The 24,850-nt window shown below is 69.9% G+C and overlaps 1 protein-coding gene across 1 annotated transcript; it reads right to left on the minus strand.

Annotated features, from left to right (window-relative positions):
* Nucleotides 1–1,964: 1,964 nt before the first annotated feature.
* On the minus strand, nt 1,965–23,580 carry HDAC5 (histone deacetylase 5). The gene is given in 28 exon segments (XM_086766547.1): nt 1,965–2,242; nt 3,421–3,574; nt 4,347–4,431; nt 4,674–4,807; nt 4,889–5,007; nt 5,753–5,850; nt 5,947–6,066; nt 6,155–6,242; nt 6,346–6,401; nt 7,392–7,499; nt 7,602–7,651; nt 7,773–7,893; nt 7,984–8,117; nt 9,649–9,799; nt 10,232–10,483; nt 11,083–11,166; nt 11,168–11,280; nt 12,075–12,294; nt 13,123–13,278; nt 13,892–14,004; nt 15,099–15,230; nt 15,372–15,499; nt 15,662–15,776; nt 15,873–16,008; nt 17,534–17,736; nt 20,819–20,893; nt 22,834–22,944; nt 23,525–23,580. Coding segments are annotated over 27 exon segments (3,207 nt in total). The 5' UTR covers nt 22,856–22,944; nt 23,525–23,580; the 3' UTR covers nt 1,965–2,202.
* Nucleotides 23,581–24,850: the final 1,270 nt, after the last annotated feature.

Here is a 24,850-nt window from a genome sequence, read left to right on the forward strand (position 1 = left end):
TCCTGGGGTGCCCTCCCTGGCTTCGCCCCTCCACGCCGGGAGGGCACCCGCCGTCCCCTCCCTGGGACCACGGGCCAGTTGTTCCACCCTCGTTACCCCTCCCCAGGGCAACGGGACCCCCTGCGGGCGCGGGGGGCAGAGCTGAGGGCGCCCCTGCGCCCAGCGGGTCTTGGGGGGCAGCACGGGGACACCCCCAGCCTTGGGGTTGCCCCCCCACTTCCACTCCTTGCCCCTCTTCCTGCCGCCCCAGTTCTCCCAGTTCTGTTTCCCCCTCTGGGGTTGGGAGGGGAAGGGAGCAGGACCCCCCCCCAACGCCAGGATCCCCCCCAACACCAGGACCCCCCCCCAACGCCAGGTTCCCCCCCGTACCACGGTGGCTGGAGGGGCCACCCCGTTTCGAACCAAATAAAAGCACCGTTACCAACCTTGCTGGCCCCGCGTCCTTCAAAAAATGGGGGGGCAGGGCTGGGGGGGGGGGCAACACAGCCCCCCAGAGCGGGGCCGCTCCTCTGCGCCCCGATTTTGCGCCGAGCGGCCCCGGTGCTGCAGGCAGGGAAACCGAGGCACGCGGGGCGACAGCGCAGCCCCGGGGGGGGGCGGTCTGCGCTGCTGTGGCGGGGGACACAAAGGTGCCAGCGTGCCCCCCTCCCAAAAAAAAAAAAAAAAAAAAAAAGCAGCAGGGCGCCGGGGGGGTATTGCCAGAAACAGTTTTTATTTGTACGAGGACAGACATCGGTGACATCTTACAAAATACTCAACTGAAAACCACACCGAGAGCGCGAGCGGGCGGACGGACAGACGGAAAAGAAACCGAGGCGGGGCTGGAGCTGGGGGGGGGACACGGGACACGGCGGGGCGGGGGGGGACGACACACGCACACCAGCCCAAAGCAAGACGGGGGGCCGGCGCCCCCCCCCACCCCCCCGGGAGGCGCGTGGTTTGTACGCCAGGTGGTTTCCCCCCCCCCCCCCTTGGGATGGGGGGGGCTGGGGGCTGCGATCCCCCCCCAGCACAAAAAGGAGAGGGGAGGGTCCCGCGCGCAGCCCCTGCCTTGGGGGGGCCCCCGCCATCGCCCCCCGATCCCAGGGCCGCTGCCACGGGACGCCCCCCCGCCCCGTCTCCACCACCCCACCATTTGGGGAGATCCCCCCCCAGAATAACTTAAAACACAAAGCGCTGTCCCCGTCCTCCCCCTCCGCCCCGGGACCCGCGGCCGGTGCCCCCCCCCAATTAAAAAAATACTATTAAATAATCCATCTGTAATAAAATTATAGACCTTTGTTTGGCGGGGGGGTTGGGTTTCCTCTCTGCTAACGCTAAAACCGCTCCGAGCCCCCTCTGGCTGGTGACGTCACAGGAAAATAAATTGGGGGGGTTTTCCTCCTTTTTTTTTTTTTTTTTTTTAAATATTTTTTTTTTTCCTTTTTTTTTTTTTTCCCCTCCTCTCTTTTAGGAACGGGCCAAAGGTGCCGAGATCCCTCAGCCGTCGACCCGGGGTGACAAAGGGACGGGGCGGGGGGGGGGGTTCCGTCCCGGCCTCTTGTGTCCCCCTCCGAAACGGGGACGGGCGCGGGGTTAAAAAAAAAAAAAAAAAATTAAAAAAAAAAAAATTATGGAGAAAAACCAAACAACCACAGGGAAATTAAGGCATTAAAAAAAAAACCACAATTAAAAAAACCTGACTTAAAGGCACGAATATTTCCCATTGCCTCCCCCCGGGGAGGGAACGAGCGGGGGCAAAAAAAAAAAGAGAGAAAACGAGGAAATCCCCCTAAAAAAAATTTAAAAAGAAGAAGAGAGGAGCCGTGGCGGGGGCCGGGGGGGCGACGGGACCCCCCGCAGCGGAGGGGCAGGAGGAGCGGGGGTGCTGGTGGAACCGCTGCTGCACAAGAGACACGACCGCAAACACCGCGTGGAGCCGGGCTCCGACAGGACGGGGGGGATTTTTTTGTGTTTTTCTTCTGTTTTTAATAGAAAAAGAAAATATTTTCCTCTTTTTTCTGTTTTTCCTCCCGGTTTCTTCCATTTCGGGTTTTTTTTTGTTTTGTTTTGTTCTTTTTTTTTTTCTTTTTATGTGATTTTTTTTTTTAACGTGATTTTTTTTTTTTTTTTTTTTTGTGTGTTTTTCTTCTCGGCGTTTCTTTCTTTTTTTCGGAAACGGAAAAAAAAAAAAAAACTCCGGGCCGCGCGGCGAGGGCCGGGTCAGAGCGCGGGCTCGGCCTCCATCGGCTCCTCCGGCGGCCTGGCCAGGGGCAGAGCGGGGCCTGAGCGGGGCCGCGCGCCGCGCGGGGACCCCCAGGACACGAACAGCTCCGTGCACGGCCACGGGGAGCACGCGTGTTCCCGAGGACACGCGTGGCTCTGTGCGCGCCCCAGGGAACACGCATCCCCCACGTGCACGTGTGGCTCCATGCACACCCCAGGGAACACGCGTGGTTCCGAGCACACCCCAGGGAACACGCATCCCCCACATGCACGTGTGGCTCCATGCACACCCCAGGGAACACGCGTGGTTCCGAGCACACCCCAGGGAACACGCATCCCCCACGCGCACGGGTGTTTCTGTGGACAACCCAGGGAACACGCGTGGCTCCGTGCACACCCCAGGGAACATGCATCCCCCCTCGCACACGCGTGGCTCTGTGGACAACCCAGGGAACATGCGTGGTTCTGTGCACACCCCAGGGAACACACATGGCTCTGTGCACACCCCAGGGAACACGCATCCCCCCTTGCACATGCGTGGCTCCATGCACACCCCAGGGAACACGCGTGGCTCTGTGCGCAACGCAGGGAACACACATCCCCCCTCACACACATGTGGCTCTGTGGACAACCCAGGGAACATGCGTGGCTCCAAGCATGCCCCCAGGGAACACGCATCCCCCCACACATACGCGTGGCTCTGTGCACACCCCAGGGAACACGCGTGGCTCTGCGCACACCCCCAGTGAACATGCATCCCCCCTCATACACGCGTGGCTCTGTGCACACCCCAAGGAACACACATCCCACACGTACACGCGTGGCTCCGTGCACACCCCAGGGAACACGCATCCCCCCTCACACACATGTGGCTCTGCACACACCCCAAGGAACACGCATCCCCCCTCGCACACGTGTGGCTCCACGCACACCCCAAGGAACACGCATCCCCCCTCGCACACGCGTGGCTCTGTGCACACCCCAAGGAACACACATCCCACACGTACACGCGTGGCTCCGTGCACACCCCAAGGAACACGCATCCCCCCTCGCACACGCGTGGCTCCACGCACACCCCAGGGAACACGCATCCCCCCTCACACACACGTGGCTCTGCACACACCCCAAGGAACACGCATCCCCCACGCACACGCGTGGCTCCGTGCCCGCCCCGGGGAACACGCGTGGCCCCGTGCCCGCCCCCGGGGGCCGTACCTGGGCTGGGGGTCGGCGCCCCCCTGCTCGGCGCCCACGGAGAGCAGCGCCATGGCCGTCAGGGCCTCGGCCTCCTCCGCCTCCCCCTTCTGCGCCTCCAGCAAGGAGCGGCCCACGGCCGCCGCGAAGCGCTTCACCGAGCCCCAGTGCTTGCCTGCGGGCACCGCGGGGCTGGGCGCGGCCCGCGGGACCCCCACCGCGGGACCCCCACGGCCGGGACCCCCCCGTGGTACCCCCCAAGCCCTGGGGGGCTCCCGGGACCCCCGCGGAGGGAACCCCCTGGCAAGGAACAGCCCCAGGGAGGCCTTGTGTCCGTCCCCCCCCCCCCCCCCGCCGTGACCGGGACAGCCCTGGGGACCCCCATGGTGGGGACAGCCCCAAAGGGACCCCCCCGGGACCCCCGCAGCAGGGACAGCCCCCGAGACCCCCATGGTGGGGACAAGCCAGGGACCCCCTGTGTCACCCGCAGCAGGGACAGCCCCGGTGACCCCCCCCCAGAATCCCAGTGATGGGGACACCCCAGGGACCCCCCCCGGGGTCCCAGTGACAGGGACACTCCAGGGACCCCCCCCCGGGATCCCAGGGACGGGGACACCCCAGGGATCCCCCCCAGCATCCCAGTGACGGGGACATCCCGGGCCCCCCCCAGGATCCCAGGGATGGGGACACCCCGGGGACCCCCCCCCAGGATCCCAGGGACGGGGACACCCCGGGGACCCCCCCCGGGATCCCAGTGAGGGGGACACCCCAGGGACCCCCCCAGCATCCCAGTGACAGGGACAGCTCCGGAGACCCTCCATGTCCCCCCAAGGCAGGGACAGACCTGCTAGGGACCCTCCGTGCCCCCCCGCCATGACAGAATCAGCCCCAGGGACCCCCCTCCCCACCCCGGGGTCTGTGCCCCCCCCCGGCCGCGGGGGTCTCACTCTGGATCTCGATGACTTTCTCCAGCGTGGCCACCGCGTTCACGTTCGGCTTCTGCTGCAGCAGGGACGGATCCAGGGGCTCCAGCTGCCGGGGGGGGGGACACGATGACACCGTCAAGACCCCCAAATGTGCCACCAGCACCCCAACCTCCCCCCCCCCCAGAAGCAGGGAGGGGACCGGAGCCCCTCTCATCCAGCTGGGGGAAACTGAGGCACGGTGCACGCCGGGGGTGGGGTGGTCCCTGGGGGGGCCCCCAGGGGATCGGGGGGGGGGTCCCCAGGAGGTGCGGGGGGGTCCGCAGGGGTGAGCCCCCCCCCCGTACGTACCTCCAGGCCGAGCAGGGCGGAGACGCAGGCCTCCGAGGCGTCGCAGATGGCCGTCAGGTCGTGCCCCCCCTCCAGCGCCAGCACCACCCGGCCCCCCGCCAGCATCATCAGCTGCTTCGTCAAGTGGCCGAAACCTGGGGGGACACCGGGGGTGGGGGGGGGGTGACGAGCAGCTCGGGAGGGGTCCCCGCCCCGCCCCCGGCCCCCCCACTCACATTTGGCGGTGACGGAGTAGCCCCCGAGCGGGGACAGGTGCCCCTCGACGGCGTCGAAGCCGGCGGAGACCAGCACCATGTCCGGGGAGAACTCGTTGGCGATGGGCATCACCACCGTCCTGGGGGGGGGCACGGGTCAGGGCGCGGCTCGGGGACCCCCCCCCTGGGGTGCAGGGACCCCCCCCAAAGCACAGGGAACCTCCCCAGGATGTGGAGACTCCCCACAGGGCACGGGGACCCCCCCTCCCAGGCTGCAGGGACCACCCCCAAGGGTGCACGGGCCCCCCCCTCCAGAACACAGAGACCCCCCCCCAAGGGTTTAGGGAGCACCCCCCCAGTGCGGGGACCCCCCCAGGGCATGGGGATGTGCCCCCCCCGGCATGGGGACCCCCCAGGACACAGGGACCCTCCCCAAGGGTGCAGACACCCCCCCAGAACATAGTGACACCCCCAAGAGTGTAGGGACCCCCCCCCCAGAATGCAATGAACCCCCCAGGGCATGAGGATCCCCCCAGGGTGGTGAGGACCCCCCCCTTCCGCCCCAGGACACAGGGACCCCCCAAGGGCATGGGGACCCCCCTAATGGTGTAGGAACCCCCCAAGGGTACAGGGACCCCCCCTCCAGGACACAAGACCCCCCCCAAGGGCATGGGGACCCCCCCCAGCCAGGACACAGAGACCCTCCCCAAGGATGCAGGGACCCCCCCCAAGACACAGGGACCCCCCTCCCCAAGGACACAGAGACCCCCTCGGAACACAGGGACCCCCCCCAAGGACGCAGGGACCCCTCCCAAGACACAGGGACCCCTCCCAAGACACAGAGACCCCCCCCTAAGGACGCAGGGACCCCCCCCGCCCCCCCACCTGAAGGCGGTGAGATACTCCACGTCCCCGATGGGGGGGTCGACGCCGCCCGTCCAGGCGATGTTGACGTTGTAGCCCACTCCCATCCCGCTGCCCACCTGGGCCACACAGCCACGGGTGACCCCCCAGCGCCGCAGCCGGGGTTGTGGGGTGACCCCCCCCCCCCCATTTCCCCCCATCTCCCCCCCCCGCACCTCCTCGGGCGCCCCGCTGCCGGGGAAGAAGTTGCCGTCGTCGTAGCGGTGCAGCGACACGTAGAGCACGCCGGGGTCGCCGTAGAAAGCCTGCTGCGTGCCGTTCCCGTGGTGGATGTCCTGGGGGGGGGGGGGGGGGCACAGCGGCGTCAGGGACCACCCCCCCATCCCGCCCCCCCGTCCCCGTGTGTGGGGGGGGGGTCCTTACCCAGTCCACGATGAGGATGCGGCCCACGCTGAGCTTCTGCTGCAGCAGTTTGGCCGAGATGGCCACCGAGTTGAAAAAGCAGAAGCCCCTGAGGTGGGGGGGGGCCAGCGTCAGCGGTGGGGGGGCCACCGGGTCACACTCCCCCCCCGCCCCATCCCAAACCCCACCCAGGGCGGGGGTCCCGCGCTCACATGGCCGTGGACTCCTCGGCGTGGTGGCCCGGGGGGCGGATGACGGCGAAGCCGTTCTGCGGGGAGAGAGGGGGACACGCGTGTGGCACGCGGTAGGGCGCCGCGCACACGCCTGCGCGAGCGTGTACAAGCACGGCGCGAGCGCCGTCGTGCGCGCTCAGGTAAGCGCGTGCGCGCAAGCGTGCTCGGGGAGCGTCACGCACGCAGGTAAGCGTGCACAAGAGCGGTGCGCGCATGTGCAAGCTTGCACAGGGACCATTACTCGGTCATGTAAGCACGCACGAGGACAGCGCACACACACAAGCACGCACGAGGATCATCGCACCACCAGGTAAACATGCAAGGAAGCAGCACACATGCACGTGAGCTCGCACGAGGGCCACCCCCCGAGGTGAGCGTGCACACGGGTGGCGCACATGCACGTGAGCTCGCACGAGGGCCACCCCCGAGGTGAGCGTGCACACGGGTGGCGCACACGCACGTGAGCTCACACGACGGCCATCCCCCCAGATGAGCACGCAGGCAGGTGGCGCACACGCGTGTGAACTCGCACGAGGGCCATCCCCCCCAGGTGAGCACACAGGCGGGTGGCACACACGCATGTGAATTTGCACGAGGGCCATCCCCCTCAGGTCAGCACGCGCAAGGGTGGCGCACACGCGTGTGAGCTCGCACGAGGGCCATCCCCCCCAGGTGAGCACGCGCACGGGTGGCGCACACGCACGTGAGCTCACACGAGGGCCATCCCCCCAGGTGAGCACGCAGGCGGGTGGCACACGCGTGTGAATTTGCACGAGGACCATCCCCCCCAGGTCAGCATGCGCAAGGGTGGTGCACACGCGCGTGAGCTCGCACGAGGGCCATCCCCCGAGGTAAGCACGCACGCGGGTGGCGCACATGAGGACCACCCCCCGAGGTGAGCGTGCATGTGGGTGGCGCACACGCGCGTGAGCTTGCACGAGGACCATTCCCCCAGGTGAGCGTGCACGAGGACCACCCCCCGAGGTGAGCGCGCACGCGGGTGAGCTCGCACGAGGGCCGCTCACCTTGATCTCCCCGGCCGCCACCTTGAAGGCGAGCTCCAGCAGGCAGCCCACCGCCATGCGCACGGCGCTGGACGAGTGCATCTCGTTCCACACCGTGTCGCTGTCCACCTGCGGGATGGGGGGGACGGGGGGGGACACGGGGACACGTCAGCGGGGCCACGCCGGCCCGGGACACCCCCCCCACACCCCCAAAAAACACCAGGCGCTCACCCCGATGCCCCCGCACGGCAGCACCGCGTACGTCTTCTGGCTGATGGGACCTGGCGGGGCAGAGCGCGGCGCCATGGGGTGGGGGCAGCGGGGACGGCGCCGTGTCCCCCCAACTTCCAAGCCCAAAAAGGGGACCTGGACATCCCGGGACCCCCCCCCCCCAAAAAATACCCAGGAGCTTCTTGCTGTCCAGCTTCTGGCGGTTGAGGGGGCTGGTGCCGTAGAGCAGCGCGTGGTGCTCCGAGTGCACCGTCTGGATCTCCTCCAGCGTCGCCTTCCGGCCCCGGATGCGCTGAGGGGGGGGACACACACGCACAGAGGTGAGCCCCCACCCCCCCCCACCCCGCGCCGGGCCGGGACCCCCCGCGCCGGGGGGGCTCACCTCGCACTTGCCCAGCAGGCCGGTCTCCTGCAAGCGGGACCAGATGCTCTGGATGCGGCCGGCGTGCTCCGGGTGGATGGTGGTGTTCCCGCAGGCGCACTGGTGCTTCAGCATGAAGGTGTCGTACACCACGCCTGCGCCGGGACGCCGCAGCGGCACACGCCTGGCACCGGCAACCCCCCCCCCGGCACCCCCCGGCACAGCGGGGGATCCCGTGGGATACGGGGGAAACCGGGGCACCCCGGGGGATTGGGAACCCCAAGGGATTGGGAACCCCAGGGGATTGGGAACCCCAGGCACCCTGGGGGATTGGGAACCCCAGGAGACTGGGAACCCCAGGAGACTGGGAACCCCAGGAAATTGGGAACCCCAGGAAATTGGGAACCCCAGGCACCCTGAGGGATTGGGAACCCCAGGAGACTGGGAACCCCAGGAAATTGGGAACCCCAGGAAATTGGGAACCCCAGGCACCCTGAGGGATTGGGAACCCCAGGAGACTGGGAACCCCAGGAAATTGGGAACCCCAGGCACCCTGAGGGACTGGGAACCCCAGGGGATTGGGAACCCCAGGAAATTGGGAACCCCAGGCACCCCGAGGGATTGGGAACCCCAGGAGACTGGGAACCCCAGGCACCCCGAGGGATTGGGAACCCTGGGGGATTGGGAACCCCAAGGATTGGGAACCCCAGGCACCCCGAGGGAGAGGGAACCCCAGGGGATGGGGAACCCCAGGGGATTGGGAACCCCAGGCACCCTAAGGGACAGGGAGACCCCCCAGGACACAGGCATCCCCGATCCCATGGGATAGGGGGAAGCCGGGGCACCGGAAATCCAACGGGAGAGGAAGACCCCCTGGGACACGGGGATCCTAGGGGACAGGGGGAACCCGGGGCAGTGGAAAATCCCACGGGAGAGGGGGACCCCACGGGACACGGGCACCCCGAGGGATGGGGCACGCTCCGGGACAGGGGGATTCCAGGCACCCTAAGGGAGGAGGGATCCTAAGGGAAATGCGGACCGCGCGGGACACGGGCAGCCCAGTGGACGGGGGGGATCCCATGGGATAGGGGGAACCTGGGGCACCCCAAGGGACTGGGAACCCCAGGGACAGGGGGATCCCATGGGATACAGGGAACCCAGGACACCAGAAAATCACTGGGAGACGGAGACCCCATGGGACATGGACACCCCACGGGACAGGGGGGATCCCATGGGATCGAGGGACCCCTGGGCACCCCGAGGGACTGGGAACCCCCGTCACCCTAAGGGATGAGGGACCCTATGGGAAAGGGAGACCCCCTGGGACACGGGCACCCCAGGGGACACGGGGGGATCCCATGGGATACGGGGAACCAGGGGCACGTGAGGGACCAGAAACTATCGGAGAGGGGAACCCCACGGGACAGGGGCACCCCGAGGGATGGGGCACCCCACGGAACAGGGCGATCCCACGGGACAGGCGGAGGGACGGGGGCGATCCCACGGGACAGGGGGACCCCGGCACCCCAAGGGACGGGGAACTCCGCGGGACAGCGGGACCCCGCGCGCACCAAGGGACAGGGCCACCCACCCCACGGGACGAGGGGACCCCCGGGGGCACCCCGAGGGATGGGGGACGCTGCGGGACAGGAGCCCCCCCCCTCCATGGGACCCCCCCCCCAATACCTGTGGTGAAGAGCAGCTTGGGGGCCCCGTCGGGCGCGGGGGGCTTGGCGCCGGCGGGGGACGACTGGGTGCGGGCGAGGGCGGGGTGGGGGAGCGGCAGGAGGCCCAGGGGGGGGCCGGGGTACAGCTGCAGCGGCGCCTCGGGGAACACCTGGGGGGAGGGGGGGCCCAGCCCCCCAAACGTCAGCCCCGGCGCCCCCCCCCCCAGCCATCGCCCCTGTCCTGCGCGGGGAGGGGGCGGCCAAGGTTGGGGGGGGGGGGCGGGGGGGGGATGAGTCTGTCACGGCGGGGGCCGGGGGCCGCAGCGCGGGGGCGGCGGAGCCGGAAGGTCGGAGTTGGGGGGGGGGGCGGGATGAGTCACCGGCCCCTCCGAGTCATCGCTGCGGCAGCGGGCGGGGGGGTCAGGGCCCCCAAAAAACGGGGGGGGGCAGCACAGCTGGCCAGAGCGCGATGCTCGTGCAAGGGGGACCCTCGTGCAAAGGGGGGGGCCCTCGTGCAAAGGGGGAACCCTCGTGCAGGAGTTGGGGGGGGCACCGAGGGAGCTGGCGATGTCTGGGCCCCCCCCAAATTCCGGGGGTCTCACCTGCTTGTACGCGACCCCCAGCTCAGCGCCGTCGGGGGCCCCCGGCTCGGCCTCGTCCCCGCTGTCCCCCGGCTCCTCGCGGGGCACCTGGGGGTCCCGCAGCCGCTCGGGGGGGTCCCCTGCGTCCGGGGGGGCAGCGGTGGGCAGGGGGGGGCCCCCGTCGCTCGGGGGGGGCGACTGCTGCTCCGTCAGCTCCTCCTCCGTCTCCTCGGGGTGGGTGGGGGGCGCCAGCTCCCCCGCCTTGGGGAGCAGCTGGGGGGCAGGGCTGAGCGCCCCCCGCCCCACGGCCGGCCCCCCACGGCCCCCCGCGGCCCCCCAGACACCCCGCACCCGCCCCGCCCCACACCCAGCATCCGCCCCATGGCCTCCGCCCCGCGCCCAACCCACAGCCATCCCACGTCCGCCCCGTGCCCTATAGCTGCCCCACAGCCACCCCACATCCACCCCACGTCCCATAACTGTCCCATAGCCACCCCACATCCACCCCATGCCTGTCCTCTGCCCCATAGCTGCGCCATAGCCACCCCACATCCACCCCACGCCATCCTGTGCCCCATCCCGTGCCCCATCACCACCCCACATCCACCCCATGCCTGTCCTGTGCCCCATAGTTGCCCCACAGCCACCCCACATCCACCCCATGCCCATCCTGTGCCCCATAGCTGCCCCATAGCCACCCCACATCCATCCCACACCGACCCTGCACACATCCTATGCCCGTCCCCTGCCCCACAGCCGCCCCAGATCGATCCTGCATGTGCCCCCCCATAGCCGCCCCACACATCCCGTACCCTGTACCCACCCTGGGCCACCCCATGGCCCACACCCCACGCCAAGCCCCTGCCCCACACCTTGCCCAGCCGGACCTGCTGCTTGTCCAGGAAGAGGGCGCCGTGGGGCAGGGCGCCGTGGGGCAGGGCCTGGGGGCTCTGTGGGCAGCGGGGACGACTGCGTGCGGCTCAGGGGCCGGTGGCGCGGCAGCTTGCCCACCGCCCGCGCGCCCCCCACGCGCTCGCCCGTCACCAGCGGCGACTGCCCGTGCAGCGGCACTGCGGGAACCGGCCGTCAGCGGGGAATGGGGGGGGGGGCGCCCCGGCACCCCCCGGCCCCCCACAGCCAGCCCGGGGTGGGGCGGGGGGGGTGGTGAGGGACAGGGGTTGTGAGGAGGGAAACTGAGGCACGGGGGGGGGGACTGAGGTGCGGGGGGGGATTGAGGTGTGGGGAGGGGGGAAATTGAGGCGCGGGGGGGGGCTGAGGTGGGAGGGGGGGAACTGAGGCACGGGGGGGGACCTGAGGTATGGTGGGGGAACTGAGGTGTGGGGGGGGAACTGAGGCGCAGGGGGGGGGAACTGAGGTGTGGGGGTGGAACTGAGGTGTGGGGGGGGAACTGAGGTGTGGGGGGGGAACTGAGGGGGGAGGGACCTGAGGTATGGGGGGGGGACCGGGGGGGGGAACTGAGGTGTGGGGGGAAACTGAGGTGCAGGAGGTGGGGGGACTGAGGCGTCGGGGGGGGGCACTGAGGCGCGGGGGGGGCACTGGGGAACTGAGGCAGGGATGGGGGGAACTGATGCGCAAGGATTGGGGGGGGCACTGAGGCAGGGATGGGGGGAGGGGCTGAGGCGCGGGGGGGTGGAACTGAGGTGGGGGGGGGAACTGAGGTGCAGGGATTGGGGGGGGGCACTGAGGTGCGGGGGGGGAACTGAGGCGCGGGGATTGGGGGGGCACTGAGACGGAGGGGAACTGAGGCGGGGGGGGGAACTGGGGAACCTGACGTACAAGGATTGAGGGGGGGCACTGAAGCAGGGATGGGGGGGGGCACTGATGCGCGGGGGGGGGGGCTCACCGGCGATGAGCGTGCTCTGCTGCCGCGCTTGCTCCAGCAGCAGGACGTGCTGCAGCAGCGAGGGGGGGCCGGCGGGGGGGTCCCCGTCCAGCGCCACCCCCAGCAGGCAGCCCGGGATGGACGAGGTGCTCAGGAACTTCCCGGGCAGCGCGGCCGCGGGGCGCAGGGCGGCCACCGCCGGGCGCTCGGCCTCCGCCTGCGGCGACAGCTTGGGGGACGCCTGCGGCGGGGGGGGGACACGGCGCTGTGGCCCCCTGCGGCGGCAGCCCTGGAGGTGCCCCCGCCCCAAGCCTGCACCCCTCAAACTGGGGACCTCTCAGTCTGCCCCCCACCCCCCGTGAGCCTCCGCTTCTCTCAGTGGGGAAACTGAGGCACAAACCCAGCCCCGGGGGGATACGGGGGGGCTGGGCACCCTGGACACCCACCCCCCCAGCCCCACAGTCGCCCCGCAGGCACCGCGTCCCCCAAAGTGCCGGGTCCCCGTGCCACCCCCCATGGGGTCCCCATGTTCCCTCTCTAGGGTCCTGGGTCCCCGTGCCACCTCCTGTGGGGTCCCCACATCCCCTCTCTGGGGTCCCAGGTCCCCGTGTGCCCCCCCCCCGTGGGGTCCCCTCTCTGGGGTCCCGGGTCCCTGTGCCACCCCCCGTGGGGTCCCCTCTCTGGGGTCCCGGGTCCCTGTGCCACCCCCCGTGGGGTCCCCACGTCCCCTCCCTGGGGTCCCCAAGCCCCCGTACCACCCCCCATGGGGTCCCCATGTTCCCCCTCTGGGGTCCTGGGTCCCCATGCCCCCCCCGTGGTGTCCCCTCTCTGGGGTCCCAGGTCCCTGTGCCCCCCCCCGTGGGGTTCCCTCTCTGGGGTCCCAGGTCCCCGTGCCCCCCCACCGTAGGGTCCCCACATCTCCTCTCTGGGGTCCCCGTGCCCCCCCTGTGGGGTCCACACGTCCTCTCTCTAGGGGTCCCCATGCCCCCGTGCCACCCCCCCGTGGGGTCCCCACATCCCCCCTCTGGGGTCCCGGGGCGCAGGGTCCCCCCTGAGCCCCCCCGCTCACGCTGAGGTGGGAGTTGGTGACGGTGACGGTGGCCTGCAGCCCCAGGGAGATGTTGGGCAGCGACGGGGACGTGTAGAGGCTGAGCTGGCCGGCGCCGTCCAGGGCGAGGGCGCGGTGCTGGGGCAGGAGCTGCTGCGCGGACACGGCACCGACATGCCAGGAGCACGCACACGCGTGTGCCCGGACACGCCGCGGACGCGCGCGCACACGCACGTGCCCGAGCGCACGCGTGCACCCTGAACACACACACGCTGGCTGCACGCGCCTGAGCGTGTCTGCGCCCAAACATGCCAGCTGTATGCGCACACCCTGAGCACGCTCGCAGCACACAGCTGCACACACGTGTGTGTGCTGAGCACACGTCTCGGCCACACGCGTGTAAACACACATACCATGAGCACGCTCACAGCACACCACACGTGTGAAGACACATGCGTGACCTGAAGACACTCACAACACCCACCCGAGCATACGCGTGGACCCTGAATACGTTACCAGCACGCAACTGAACATCACGTGTGCACACTGACTACCATGGCTGCACACACCTCGACACACGTGTGCAGGCTGAGCACGCTCACAGCACACAGCTGAACATACTTGTGCACACTGAGCGCACGCCTGAGCACACGTGTGCACACTGAGCACGGTCATGCCACACGTATGCGCGCGCGCCCGCACACACACGCGCACCCTGAGCACGCTCCCAGCACGCGCCCGCACACGCGCGCTTGACCACGCTGCCCGCACACGCGTGTGCCGCCCCTACCTCGGCGTGGATGTTGGGGACGGAGCCGGTGAAGCCGTTCTCGGCGCCGGCGCCGTGCGAGCTGTTGGGGGAGCTGGGCCCGGAGCCGGGGGCGCTGCTGCACACCGAGGACACTGCGGGGCGGCCGGCGTCACGGGACGGCCACGGCCACCGCCCCGCGCCCCGCCTCGGCTCCCCCTCCCGGGACGCGCGGGCGGGGCGGGGCAGCCTGCACGCGCACACGGAGGCACACACGTGTAATGCGCAAGGACACATATACAAGCACATGTGTGGGCGTTCTAAAAGCGCATGTGTTCACATGTTGCACAAGGACACGTGTTCACATGCATTACACAAGCACATGTGTTCACATGCATTGCACAAGCACATGTGCATATACCGCATAAGCATGTGTGCACGCACATGTAAAAACACACATATTAACATGTGTTGCATGAGAACGTGTGCTCACGTGTTGCACAAGGACAAACGTCCAGGTGCATCGCATCAGCACGTGTGTTCACATACACTGCACAAGCACACGTGCATGTACCGCATGAGCATGCGTGCACACACACATTGTAAAACCACACGTGTTCACATGTGTTGCACGAGGATGTGTGCTCACATACATTGCACAAGTACATATGTTCACATACACTGCACACGCACATGTGCATGTACCGCATAAGCATGCGTGCATGCGCACATTGTAAAACCACACGTGTTCACATGTGTTGCACCAGGACGTGTGCTCACGTGTTGCACAAGGACGAACGTTCACCTGCATCGCACCAGCACGTGTGTTCACATATGCTGCACAAGCGCATGTGCGTGTACCGCACGAGCACGCGTGCACACGCACGTTGTAAAACCACACATGTTCATGTGTGTTGCACAACGACGTGTGTTCACGTGTTGCACGAGGACATGTGCTCACATGCATCGCACAAGCACGTGTGTTCACATACGCTGCACAACCACATGCGCGTGTACCGCACGAGCACGCGCGCACGCACGCGTTGCAAAACCACGCGTGTTCCGAGGCGTCGCGCGAGGACGAGCGTTCACACGCGTTGCGCAAGCAGGCGCGTTCACGTACGTCTCGCGCAAGCGCGTGCGCGCCAGGCAGAGGACGCGGGGCCCCGGCAGGCGCCCCCCTCGCCGCCCGGCGACGCGGCCTCGCCCGCGACCCCGGCAGCGTTCACGCGTGTGGCGCGAGCCTCACCCGTGACCTCGACGGCTCGCTTCTTGAAGGCGCTGACGACGGCGCCGTCCTTCCTCCGCAGCAGCGGGCTGCTCCTCCTCTCCGCTACCTTCTGTTTTAACCGCGAGCGCACTTTCAGGTTGGGTTCGGAGGCTGCGGGGTGGGGTGGGGGGGGGTGGGGGGGGGCGACCCGGGAGGCGGCGTTAGCCCCCGGGCCGGCTCCCGGCGTCCCCCCCCTCCGCCTCGCCCCCCCCCCCGCCCCCGCATCACCCCACCCGGCGGTCCGGCACCCACCGGTTTTACGGAGCGGGAAATCGTCCCGGCCGTCGTAGGTGCCGAGGAGGGGGAGTTTGTAGGACGGGGGGGTCCCCGGGCTGCCGCTCTGGGGGGGGGAACTCTGGTCCAACGAGGTGTGGTGAGCCCTGGGGGGGGGGGGTTGGGGGGGCGGGGGGAGGGGGGCAAGGCGGCAGAGACCCCGCTAGGACGCCTGGGTCGTGTGTCCCCCCCCCCCGCCCCGGTTCTGGGGGGGGGTGGCTCGAGGTCGGGGTGGGGGGGTTGCTCATTTTGGGGGGGGGGTGACGTACCAACATTTGGGGTGCTGGGGGAGGGAATGGTTGGGGGGGGCGCTGCCCGGCTCCTTCGTCTTGCTGAGCAGGAACTCCTGCAGCTTCAGCTTCACCTCCGTGCTGGCGATGGCACCTGGGGGGGGGGGGGGGGGGGGGCGACGACACACAGCATAACCCCCCCACCCTGCACCCACACGCAGCCCCCCCCCCCCGGCCCCCCCCTCCTCACTCTCGCGGGCGCGGTCCTTGGTGCGCAGGGCGTGCAGCTGCTCCAGGCGCTGCTGCTCCAGGGCCTCCTGCCGCTCCCGCTGCCGCTGCTGCTCCAGCTCCTGCTGCCGGCGCGCGGCCAGCGCCTCCTGCTGCTGCTGCGGGGGGGGGGGGCACGGGGGGGTATGGGGGCTTTGGGGAGCCGCACCCCGCCGGCTCCCAGCCCTCCCCGCGTCAGGCGCTGGGGGTACACGCCACCCTGCCCCGGTCGCCCCCCGCCAGATCGGGATGTCTCACGGTTCCATCGCCCCCAGTACCCCCCCAACGGCTCCATCACCCCAGACCGGTCACGTTCCATGGCTCCATCGCCCCCAGTACCCCCCCAACGGCTCCATCACCCCAGACCGGTCACGTTCCATGGCTCCATCGCCCCCAGTACCCCCCCAACGGCTCCATCACCCCGGACCGGTCACGTCCCACGGCTCCATCGCCCCCAGTACCCCCCCCCCCCCAACGGCTCCATCACCCCAGACCAGTCACGTTCCATGGCTCCATCGCCCCCAGTACCCCCCCCCAACGGCTCCATCACCCCAGACCAGTCACGTCCCACGGCTCCATCGCCCCCAGTACCCCCCCCCAACGGCTCCATCACCCCAGACCAGTCACGTTCCATGGCTCCATCGCCCCCAGTACCCCCCCCAATGGCTCCATCACCCCAGACCGGTCACGTCCCATGGCTCCATCGCCCCCAGTACCCCCCCCAAACGGCTCCATCACCCCAGACCGGTCACATTCCATGGCTCCATCGCCCCCAGTACTCCCCCAACGGCTCCATCACCCCAGACCAGTCACGTCCCATGGCTCCATCACCCCCAGTACTCCCCCCTCAATGGGTCCATCACCCCAGACAGCTGATGTCCCACATCTCCATCACACCCAATCTCTGCCCGACGGCTCCGTCACCCCAGACAAGTAACACCCCATGGCTCCATCACCCCAGGTCAAGGATGCCCCCCACATCTCCATCACCCCAGACAGGTCACGTCCCACACCTCCATCACCCTGCTCAGGGATTCCCCACGGCTCCATCACCTCTCCCAACGGCTCCGTCACCCCATACAGGCGATGCCCCACATCTCCATCACCCCCATCTCCACCTAACAGCTCCACCACCTCAGACAGGTCACGTCCCATGGCTCCATCACCCTCAGTACCCCCCCAATGGCTCCATCATCCCAGACCAGTCATGTCCCACGGCTCCCTTAGCCCTCCCAACGGCTCCATCATCTCAGACCAGTCATGTCCCACGGCTCCATCATCCCAGACCAGTCACGTCCCACAGCTCCATCACCCCCAGTACCCCCCCAATGGCTCCATCATCCCAGACCAGTCATGTCCCACGGCTCCCTTAGCCCTCCCAACGGCTCCATCATCTCAGACCAGTCATGTCCCACGGCTCCATCATCCCAGACCAGTCACGTCCCACAGCTCCATCACCCCCAGTACCCCTCCCAACGGCTCCATCATCCCAGACCAGTCACGTCCCACAGCTCCATCACCCCCAGTACCCCCCCCCCAACGGCTCCATCACCCCAGGAAGGCGACACCCCACATCTCCACCCCCCCCAATCTCCACCCAACGGCTCCACCACCCCAAACAGGCGACGCCCCCCCCGCACCCACCTTGAGGTGCTTCTGGAGCTGGACCTCGTGCTGGCGGGTGAGGTGCTCGTGCTGCTTCTGGAACTCGGCGAAGAGCAGCTGCTTCTGGAGCTGCTGCTGCTGCTTGAGGGCCAGCAGCTCCCGCTGCAGCTGCCGCTCCCGCGCCGCCGCGTCCAGCCCCGGCCCCCGGCGCTCCCCGCACGCCTCCGCCGGCCCCTCCGCCCCTGCGGGCACCCGCCGGGATGAGGGGGGGGCCCGGGGGGGTGGGGAGGGGGGTTGGAGCGGTTTGGGGGTGTCCCAGAGATGGGGGGCTGGGAGCAGTTTGGGGGGGGCTAGGAGTGGTGTGGGGGTGTCCCAGGGATGGACGGGGGTTGGAGCGGTTTGGGGGTGTCCCAGAGATGGGGGGCTCGGAGCAGTTTGGGGGTGTCCCAGGGATTGGGGGGGGCTCAGAGCAGTTTGGGGGTGTCCCAGAGATGGGGGGCTCGGAGCAGTTTGGGGGTGTCCCAGGGATTGGGGGGGCTCGGAGCGGTTTGGGGGTGTCCCAGAGATGGGGGGCTCGGAGCGGTTCGGGAGTGTCCCAGGAATGGAGGGGGGGCTGGGAGCAGTTGGGGGGGCAGGAATGGAGGGGGGCTGGGAGTGGTGTGGGGATGTCCCAAAGATGGGGTGCTGGGAGCGGTTTGGGGGTGTCCCAGGGATGGAGGGGGGCTGGGAGCAGTTTGGGGGTGTCCCAGGGATTGGGGGGGCTCAGAGCAGTTTGGGGGTGTCCCAGAGATGGGGGGCTGGGAGCGGTTGGGGGGGCAGGAATGGAGGGGGGGCTGGGGGAGGTTTGGGGGTGTCCCAGGAATGGAGGGGGGGGCTGGGAGCGGTTGGGGGGGGGCAGGAATGGAGGGGGGCTGGGAGTGGTGTGGGGATGTCCCAAAGATGGGGGGCTGGGAGCAGTTTGGGGGTGTCCCGGGGGGGGCTGGGAGCAGTGTGGGAGTGTCCCGGGGATGGGGGGACTGGGAGCGGTGTGGGGGTGTCCCAGAGATGGGGGGACTGGGAGCGTTTGGGGCATCCCCGGGCCGGGGGGGCAGTTTGGAGGCTGTCCTGGTGACGGGGGGCAGCCGGCACACGCTGTGGTGGGATTTGGGGCGTCCCAGGGACTGGGGGGACTGGGGCATGCTGGGGGGCAGGCTGGGCACTCCCAGGGATGGGGGGCAGTTTGGGGGCTGCCGGGGGGGGGGATCAGCACCCGGGGGTCTCCCGCCAGCCCCAAGCACCCCAGATCAGCCCCGTGCCTCAGTTCCCCCCCCCCCTTAAAAAAACGGGGGGGTCACCCCATGCTGAGCCCCCACATCTGCAACACGAGGCAGCTGGGGGGGGGGAGGGCAGGATCGAGCCCCCCTCCGCCCAGCACATGGCCCCCCCCCAAAACCCCAACCCAGGGATGGACACGAAGCCCCCAGCAACCGCCAAGCCCCCCCCACTCCCCCCCCCCCGGGGATGGAGCCCAGGCATCCACGTCCCCTGCGCCCCCCCGGCCCGCCCCCGCACAGAGGGGTCCAGCCGGGGGGGGGGACACGGACCCCGTCCCCATGCAAACAGGAAGACGGGGGCGGGGGGGCACACGCGCCGCATGCTAACGCACCCTGCCCCCCCCCCCAACCCCGCACGCGTGGCCGCACGTCGGGCACTGACGTGTGCCCGGGACGGACCCGCGCACGTCACTGTCGCCATCGCCGCGCGCGGAGCTCGGGCACTGCCCCCCCCCGCCAGCACCCCCAAAACCCGCCGGGACCAGTCAGCCCCCCAGTATGCACCAGTGCCCCCAGCGCCAGACCCCCTCAACACGCAACGGGGGGGTTGTGGGAACCCCCAGCCCCCCCCAACCATCCCAATGCACTGCCGGGGTGGGGGGGGTGGTCCCGGGGCTGTCCCACACCCGGGGCGGGGGGGACGGCAGATCTGGGGAGGAGGGGGGGTGCACGGGGGGGTGCCCCTGCAGCCCCCCGGACCGGACAGTCCCCACACTTTGGGGGGGGGTTGGGGTGCCATGGGGGGGGCCAGCACCCAGCCCCGGGGTGGTGGTGGTGGGTGGGGGAGCACTCCTTGGGGGGGGGGGGTGCGGGGGGGGGCTAAAAATAGCACTGGGAGGGGCCAGCCCAGCCCCAGCCAAACCAGCACTTAGGGGCTCAGAAGTGGCTTTGGGCTGGCGAGGGGCCGCGGCCACCACCCTGCCCGGGGGGGCCACCACCCTGCCCGGGGGGGCCACCACCCCGCAGACCGGGGCTGCTTAACCCCTGGGTGCCCACCGCCCCCCCCAGCCCCTCTGCACGGGAGGGCGCTGGCCCCACGGGGGTGCGATCAATGGCGAAGGGGGGGGGGGGGGTCAGGGATGAGACACCCCCCCCCCCCCCCCCAGAGACCCCCGGGGCAGCATCGCCTTTGCTGGGGTCGCCCAAGCGAGGAGACGCGGCCCCGTGCGCACTCGTGCAACGAGAGCACCTCTCCCTCGTGCGCACCCGTGCAAGGACAGCGGCTCTCCCCTGTGCCCACCCGTGCACGGCTGTGTACAGACGTGCAAAGACAGCACTTCTCCCCCGTGAAAACCCGTGCATGCGTGTGCAAGGAGAGTACGTCTCTGTCATGCACGCTCGTGCAAGCAAAGCGGCTCTCCCTCGTGCACACTTGTGCACGGAGACCACCTCTCCTCCTTGAAAACCTGTGCACACCCCGTGCACACTCGTGCAACGAGAGCACCTCTCCCCCTTGCACACTCGTGCACACTCGTGCAAGGGCAGCGCCTCTCCCTCGTGCAAGGGCAGCGCCTCTCCCCCGTGCACACTCGTGCAAGGGCAGCAGCCCCCCCCGAAAACTTGTGCACACCCGTGCAAGGAGAGCACCTCCCCCTCGTGCACACCCGTGCGACGACGCTTAACCCCCCCCCCCCCAAATCTGTGCCAGACCACGGCCACCCCCCCGCACCCCCTGGACAGCACCCACCACCCAAACCGCCCCCCCCCCCCCCCCCCCGCCAGTGCCAGCAGCCGGGGAGCCCCCACCCCCCCACCCCGGTCGTCCCATCGGGGTCCCCCCACCCTGCGCACGGCTGCTGGGACACCCCAAAACGCGGGGGGAGGGGGGGGCGCACTGCTTGTGGGTGCCGATGACAATACTGGGGGGGGGGCACCCCGGGAGAGTCCTTGGGGGGGGGCACAGCCAAAATGTCTCAAAGGAGGGGACACCTGGGGACAGGACTGGTGCTGGGCGGGATGTCACTGGGTTCGGGGGGCAGGGGGGGGGTCAGGACCCCCCCCCAGCACTCACCTGGGGCGGGGAGGGCGGCGTGGAGCTGGGCGCGGGACAGGAGCTCCAGCGAGGGCTCGCAGCCGGACCCCCCCTCTGCGGAGAAACAGCCGACCCCCTCGCACAGGCTGCAGCGTCGGGGGGGGGGGGGCACGCGGGGCATGTCCCCCCCCCCAGCACCCCCAAACTCAGCCCCCACCTTGGTGCAGGGGGATGCCAGAGCCACTGAGCCCCCCCCCCCCCCCGGCGTTAGGGGCGGGGTCCTGGCCCCCCAGCCCGGGCGGGATGGGGCTGGGTGCCCCCCCCCCAGTGCCCCCCCCCCCCCGCCCTGGCCGGGCGCTTTTCCCCGGCGCCTGGAAATAGCGGGCGCGCGGGAGGGGCCAGCTATAAATAGGGCAGCGTGCTGGGGGGGGGGACGGGGGGGGGCACGGCTCCCGCGGGACAGGGTGCGACGTGGGCCCCCCCACCAGGGCCATGTGGGGACCCCCCCTCTCCCAAACTGCCCTGGGGACAGGGGCAGAGGGGCATTGGGGGGGGGTTACAGCAGGGCTGGGGTCCCCGCGCCCCCCCCAGTCGCATCCCGCGCCCCCCCCCCCGCAGCCCCTAATTGCCGGGGACGTTAATCCGCATCAGCGCTGCCGGGAATAAAATCCGGGTTAGCAGAGGGGGATTAGCCCCCCCCCACCCAAGGGGAGCCCCCCCGGAGGACGGGGGTCCCGGGGGCACGGCGTGTTCCCGCCGGATCGCTGACCCAAAGCGGCTCAGCCGGGCTGGGGGGGCAACGATGGGCTGGGAGGGGGTGACGATGGGCTGAGGTGGTGCCCCCCCCACCCCTAGAGATGGGGACCCCCCCCCCCACTTGTGCGTAACCCCCCACCCGTGCGTAACCCCCCCGCCGGCCGCGGCCACGTTTATTTACCAGCGTTAATCCCAAGCCCAGACTTTTAATAGCCGGGATATTTACGGGCTGCCCCCCCCTTGCCCCCCCGGCCCCCCCCCGGGGCGCTTTGGCGCTTGACGTCAGCCCGGCTATTTCTGGTGCGGCCAGCGGGCAGGAGGCCACGGGAACGAGCCCCCCCCCCCCCCCCCCCGAGCCCCCCCCTCGGGCACACACCAGCCCCTGGCAGCCCGGTCCAGAGGTGGCGGCACATCTGTAGGGCGGGGGGGGGGGGGGGCGACACTGGGGACCCCCCCCCAGGCACCCAGGGGACGCTCAGCTCCCGCAGGATCCTCCCCCCTGCACCCGCCCTGGTGCAGCTCATTTTTGGGGTGTGGATGGGAAAGGGGGACAAGCGGGGAGCCCCCCCCCGGGGTTGGGGTGGGGACAGCACTCAGAGGGCGACCGGGGACCCCCAGGCTCAGGGGTGCCCCCTGCCACGTCCCCGCCACGGACACGGGCCCGGCTGAGACCGGCCCAACTCATCACACAAAATCACCTCCCGAACACCGCTGCCCACCCCCCCAACCCCCCCCCCCTCAGGACGGGACCCCCAGGAAAGCGCCGTGTCCCCCCCCGCCCCGTGCCACCGCTCCGCGTGCCAGCCCCGTGCCGCTCCAAAAATACCGGCCGGCGGCGGCACCGGGCCCGGGGGAGGGGGTGGAGGGGTGGGGGGGGGGGGGGTTTGGGGACAGACGCCCCCCATCCCAAACCGACGGCGAGTCCCCCAGCGGGACGGGACGGGAGGGGAAGGGGGGTCCCGCCACCGCCCGTGCCTCAGTTTCCCCCGCGGGACACCCCGAACGCATCCCGGTGCCGCGGGAATTCCCACCGGGATAACGGGAGGGCGGCTTCCGCGGGGAGCGCCCCCCCCCCCCCCGCCCCGCACCGCGGCGGGATGTCACCCGGGGGACCCCGCGTCCGACCCCCCCGCGCCCCTGCCTCAGTTTCCCCGCTCCGGGCTCCCCCCGACACCCGGTGGGTGCTGGGGGGCAGGGGCCCGATCCCCGGCACAGGGCAGGGTGCCGGGTGGGTGCACGCACACCCCCCCCGCGCCCCACTCGTGTCCCGGGGTGTTGGGGGGGGGGGGGGGTCTCACCTGCATCGCTCTGCGGGTCCATGGCGGGCGGGTGCCGGGGGGGGCGCGCGGAGAGGCCGCCGTCCGGGGGGGCCGTCAGCGCCGGGGCTGGGCCCGCGCCGCGCGGGAGCCCTGCGGGAGCGACACCGCGTCAGCGCCGCGACCCCCGCCCCCCCCAGCACCGAACGGGGTGCGGGGTCCCCGGGCTGCCCCGAGGCGCCGGTGGGGGGCTGCTGCCCCGGGGGGGCACCCGCAAAAGTGGGGGGGGGGGGGAGCGTTACACAAAGCTCTGCAGGAAAAATTGGGGGCGGGGGGGCACCCACGGGGAAACGCAGCCCCCGGGACCCCCCCCCCCCGCCCGCCCCCCGCGGGTCCGCTGCAGCGGGGTCGGGCCCAGCCCCACGGGGGGGGGGACACGGACGTTTGGGGAGGGCCCACGTTCCGGAGACGGGGGTCGGGAGGGGCCACGCGTGGGGACCACGCACCCCACGGCGGGGCGCTACCGGTAGACCCCGGCCCGGCGCGGTGCAGCTGTGCCCCCCCCCCCCGCCCCGCAAACGGCCCGCGCTGCAGAGCCGCCGCGCTGGCGCACGGGCCCCCCCCCCCCCCGCACGGTGCGAACCCCGCGGCACGGCCCCCCCCCGCACGGCAGGGAGCCCCCCCCCTCCCCATCCCCTGAACGGGCACAGGACCCCCGCCCCGCGTCCGGTACCTGCGCGGTGCCCGGCCCCGCCGCCCCGCGCGCGCCCCGCCGCCCCTCCATCTTTGCGGCGCGGCCCCGCCCGCCCCGACAACAACATTCGGTGACGTCACTCGCCGTCACGTGACGGAATCCGGTGCTAAAAATAGCCTCGGCGCCCCTCCCCTTCCCCCCCCCCCCCCACTCCCCTCTCCCGGGGGCGGGGCGCGGCGCAGCGCGCTGGGAGGCTGCGGGGGGGGGGGGGGGCGCCTTAAAGGGGCCGCGCTGGGGAGCGTGAGACGGCACGCGCGGGTGATTGTGCGCGCGCGCGCGGGGGCGAGTGTGCACCGGCACGCGCGGGAGTGCGCCACGAGGTTCAGCGCCCCGCACCTGAGCGTGCGACGGGCTGGCGTGCGACAGCACACGCACCGCGTGCTAGCGCGCAATCGCACACGCGTGTGAATCCCTGTGCACGCGCCGCGTGCTAGCGTGCAATCGCACACGCGTGTGAATCCCTGTGCGCGCGCCGCGTGCTAGCACGCAATCGCACACGCGTGTGAATCCCTGTGCACGCGCCGCGTGCTAGCGCGCAATCGCACACGCGTGTGAATCCCTGTGCGCGCACCACGTGCTAGCGCGCAATCGCACACGCATGTGAATCCCTGCGTGTGCACTGCGGGCTGGCATGCGACGGTGCACGTGTGGGCGTGCGGCAGGCTGGCGTGCAACAGCACGTGTGTGAGTGTGCACTGAGCACTTGTGTGTAGGTGTGCATGTGCGCCGTGGGCTGGCGTGCAACAGCACGCGTGTGTGTGTGCGTGCGACCGCGTGCCGCACGCTGTGTGTGACAGCGTGGCATGCAGCGACACACATGTGTTACAGGCTGGCGTGCAGCTGCACACACATGTGCAATTGCTCTTGCATGTCAGCGTGCGAGCGCATGCGTGTGAACGCACCTGTGCAACAGGCTGGCAGGGAATCCCACGTGTGTGAGAGCGTCTCTGTCGTGGGTGTGCGATGACATGCATGTGTCATGGGCATGCGATGACACGTGGGCGTGTGAGTGCACACTGAGCACTGCGTGTAGGTGTGCATGTGCGCCGTGGGCTGGTGTGCAACAGCACACGTGTGTGTGCGTGCGACCACGTGTAGGTGTGCGTATGCGCCATGGGCTGGCGTGCAACAGCACGCGTGTGTGTGTGCGTGCGACCGCGTGCCGCACGCTGTGTGCGACAGCGTGGCACGCAGCAACACACGTGTGTTACAGGCTGGCGTGCAGCTGCACACGCATGTGCAATTGCTCTTGCATGTCAGCGTGTGAACGCACGTGTGTGAACACACCTGTGCAACAGGCTGGCA

The sequence above is a fragment of the Chlamydotis macqueenii genome, chromosome 25 (assembly GCF_036417535.1).
Source record: "Chlamydotis macqueenii isolate bChlMac1 chromosome 25, bChlMac1.mat, whole genome shotgun sequence".
Taxonomy (NCBI): domain Eukaryota; kingdom Metazoa; phylum Chordata; class Aves; order Otidiformes; family Otididae; genus Chlamydotis; species Chlamydotis macqueenii.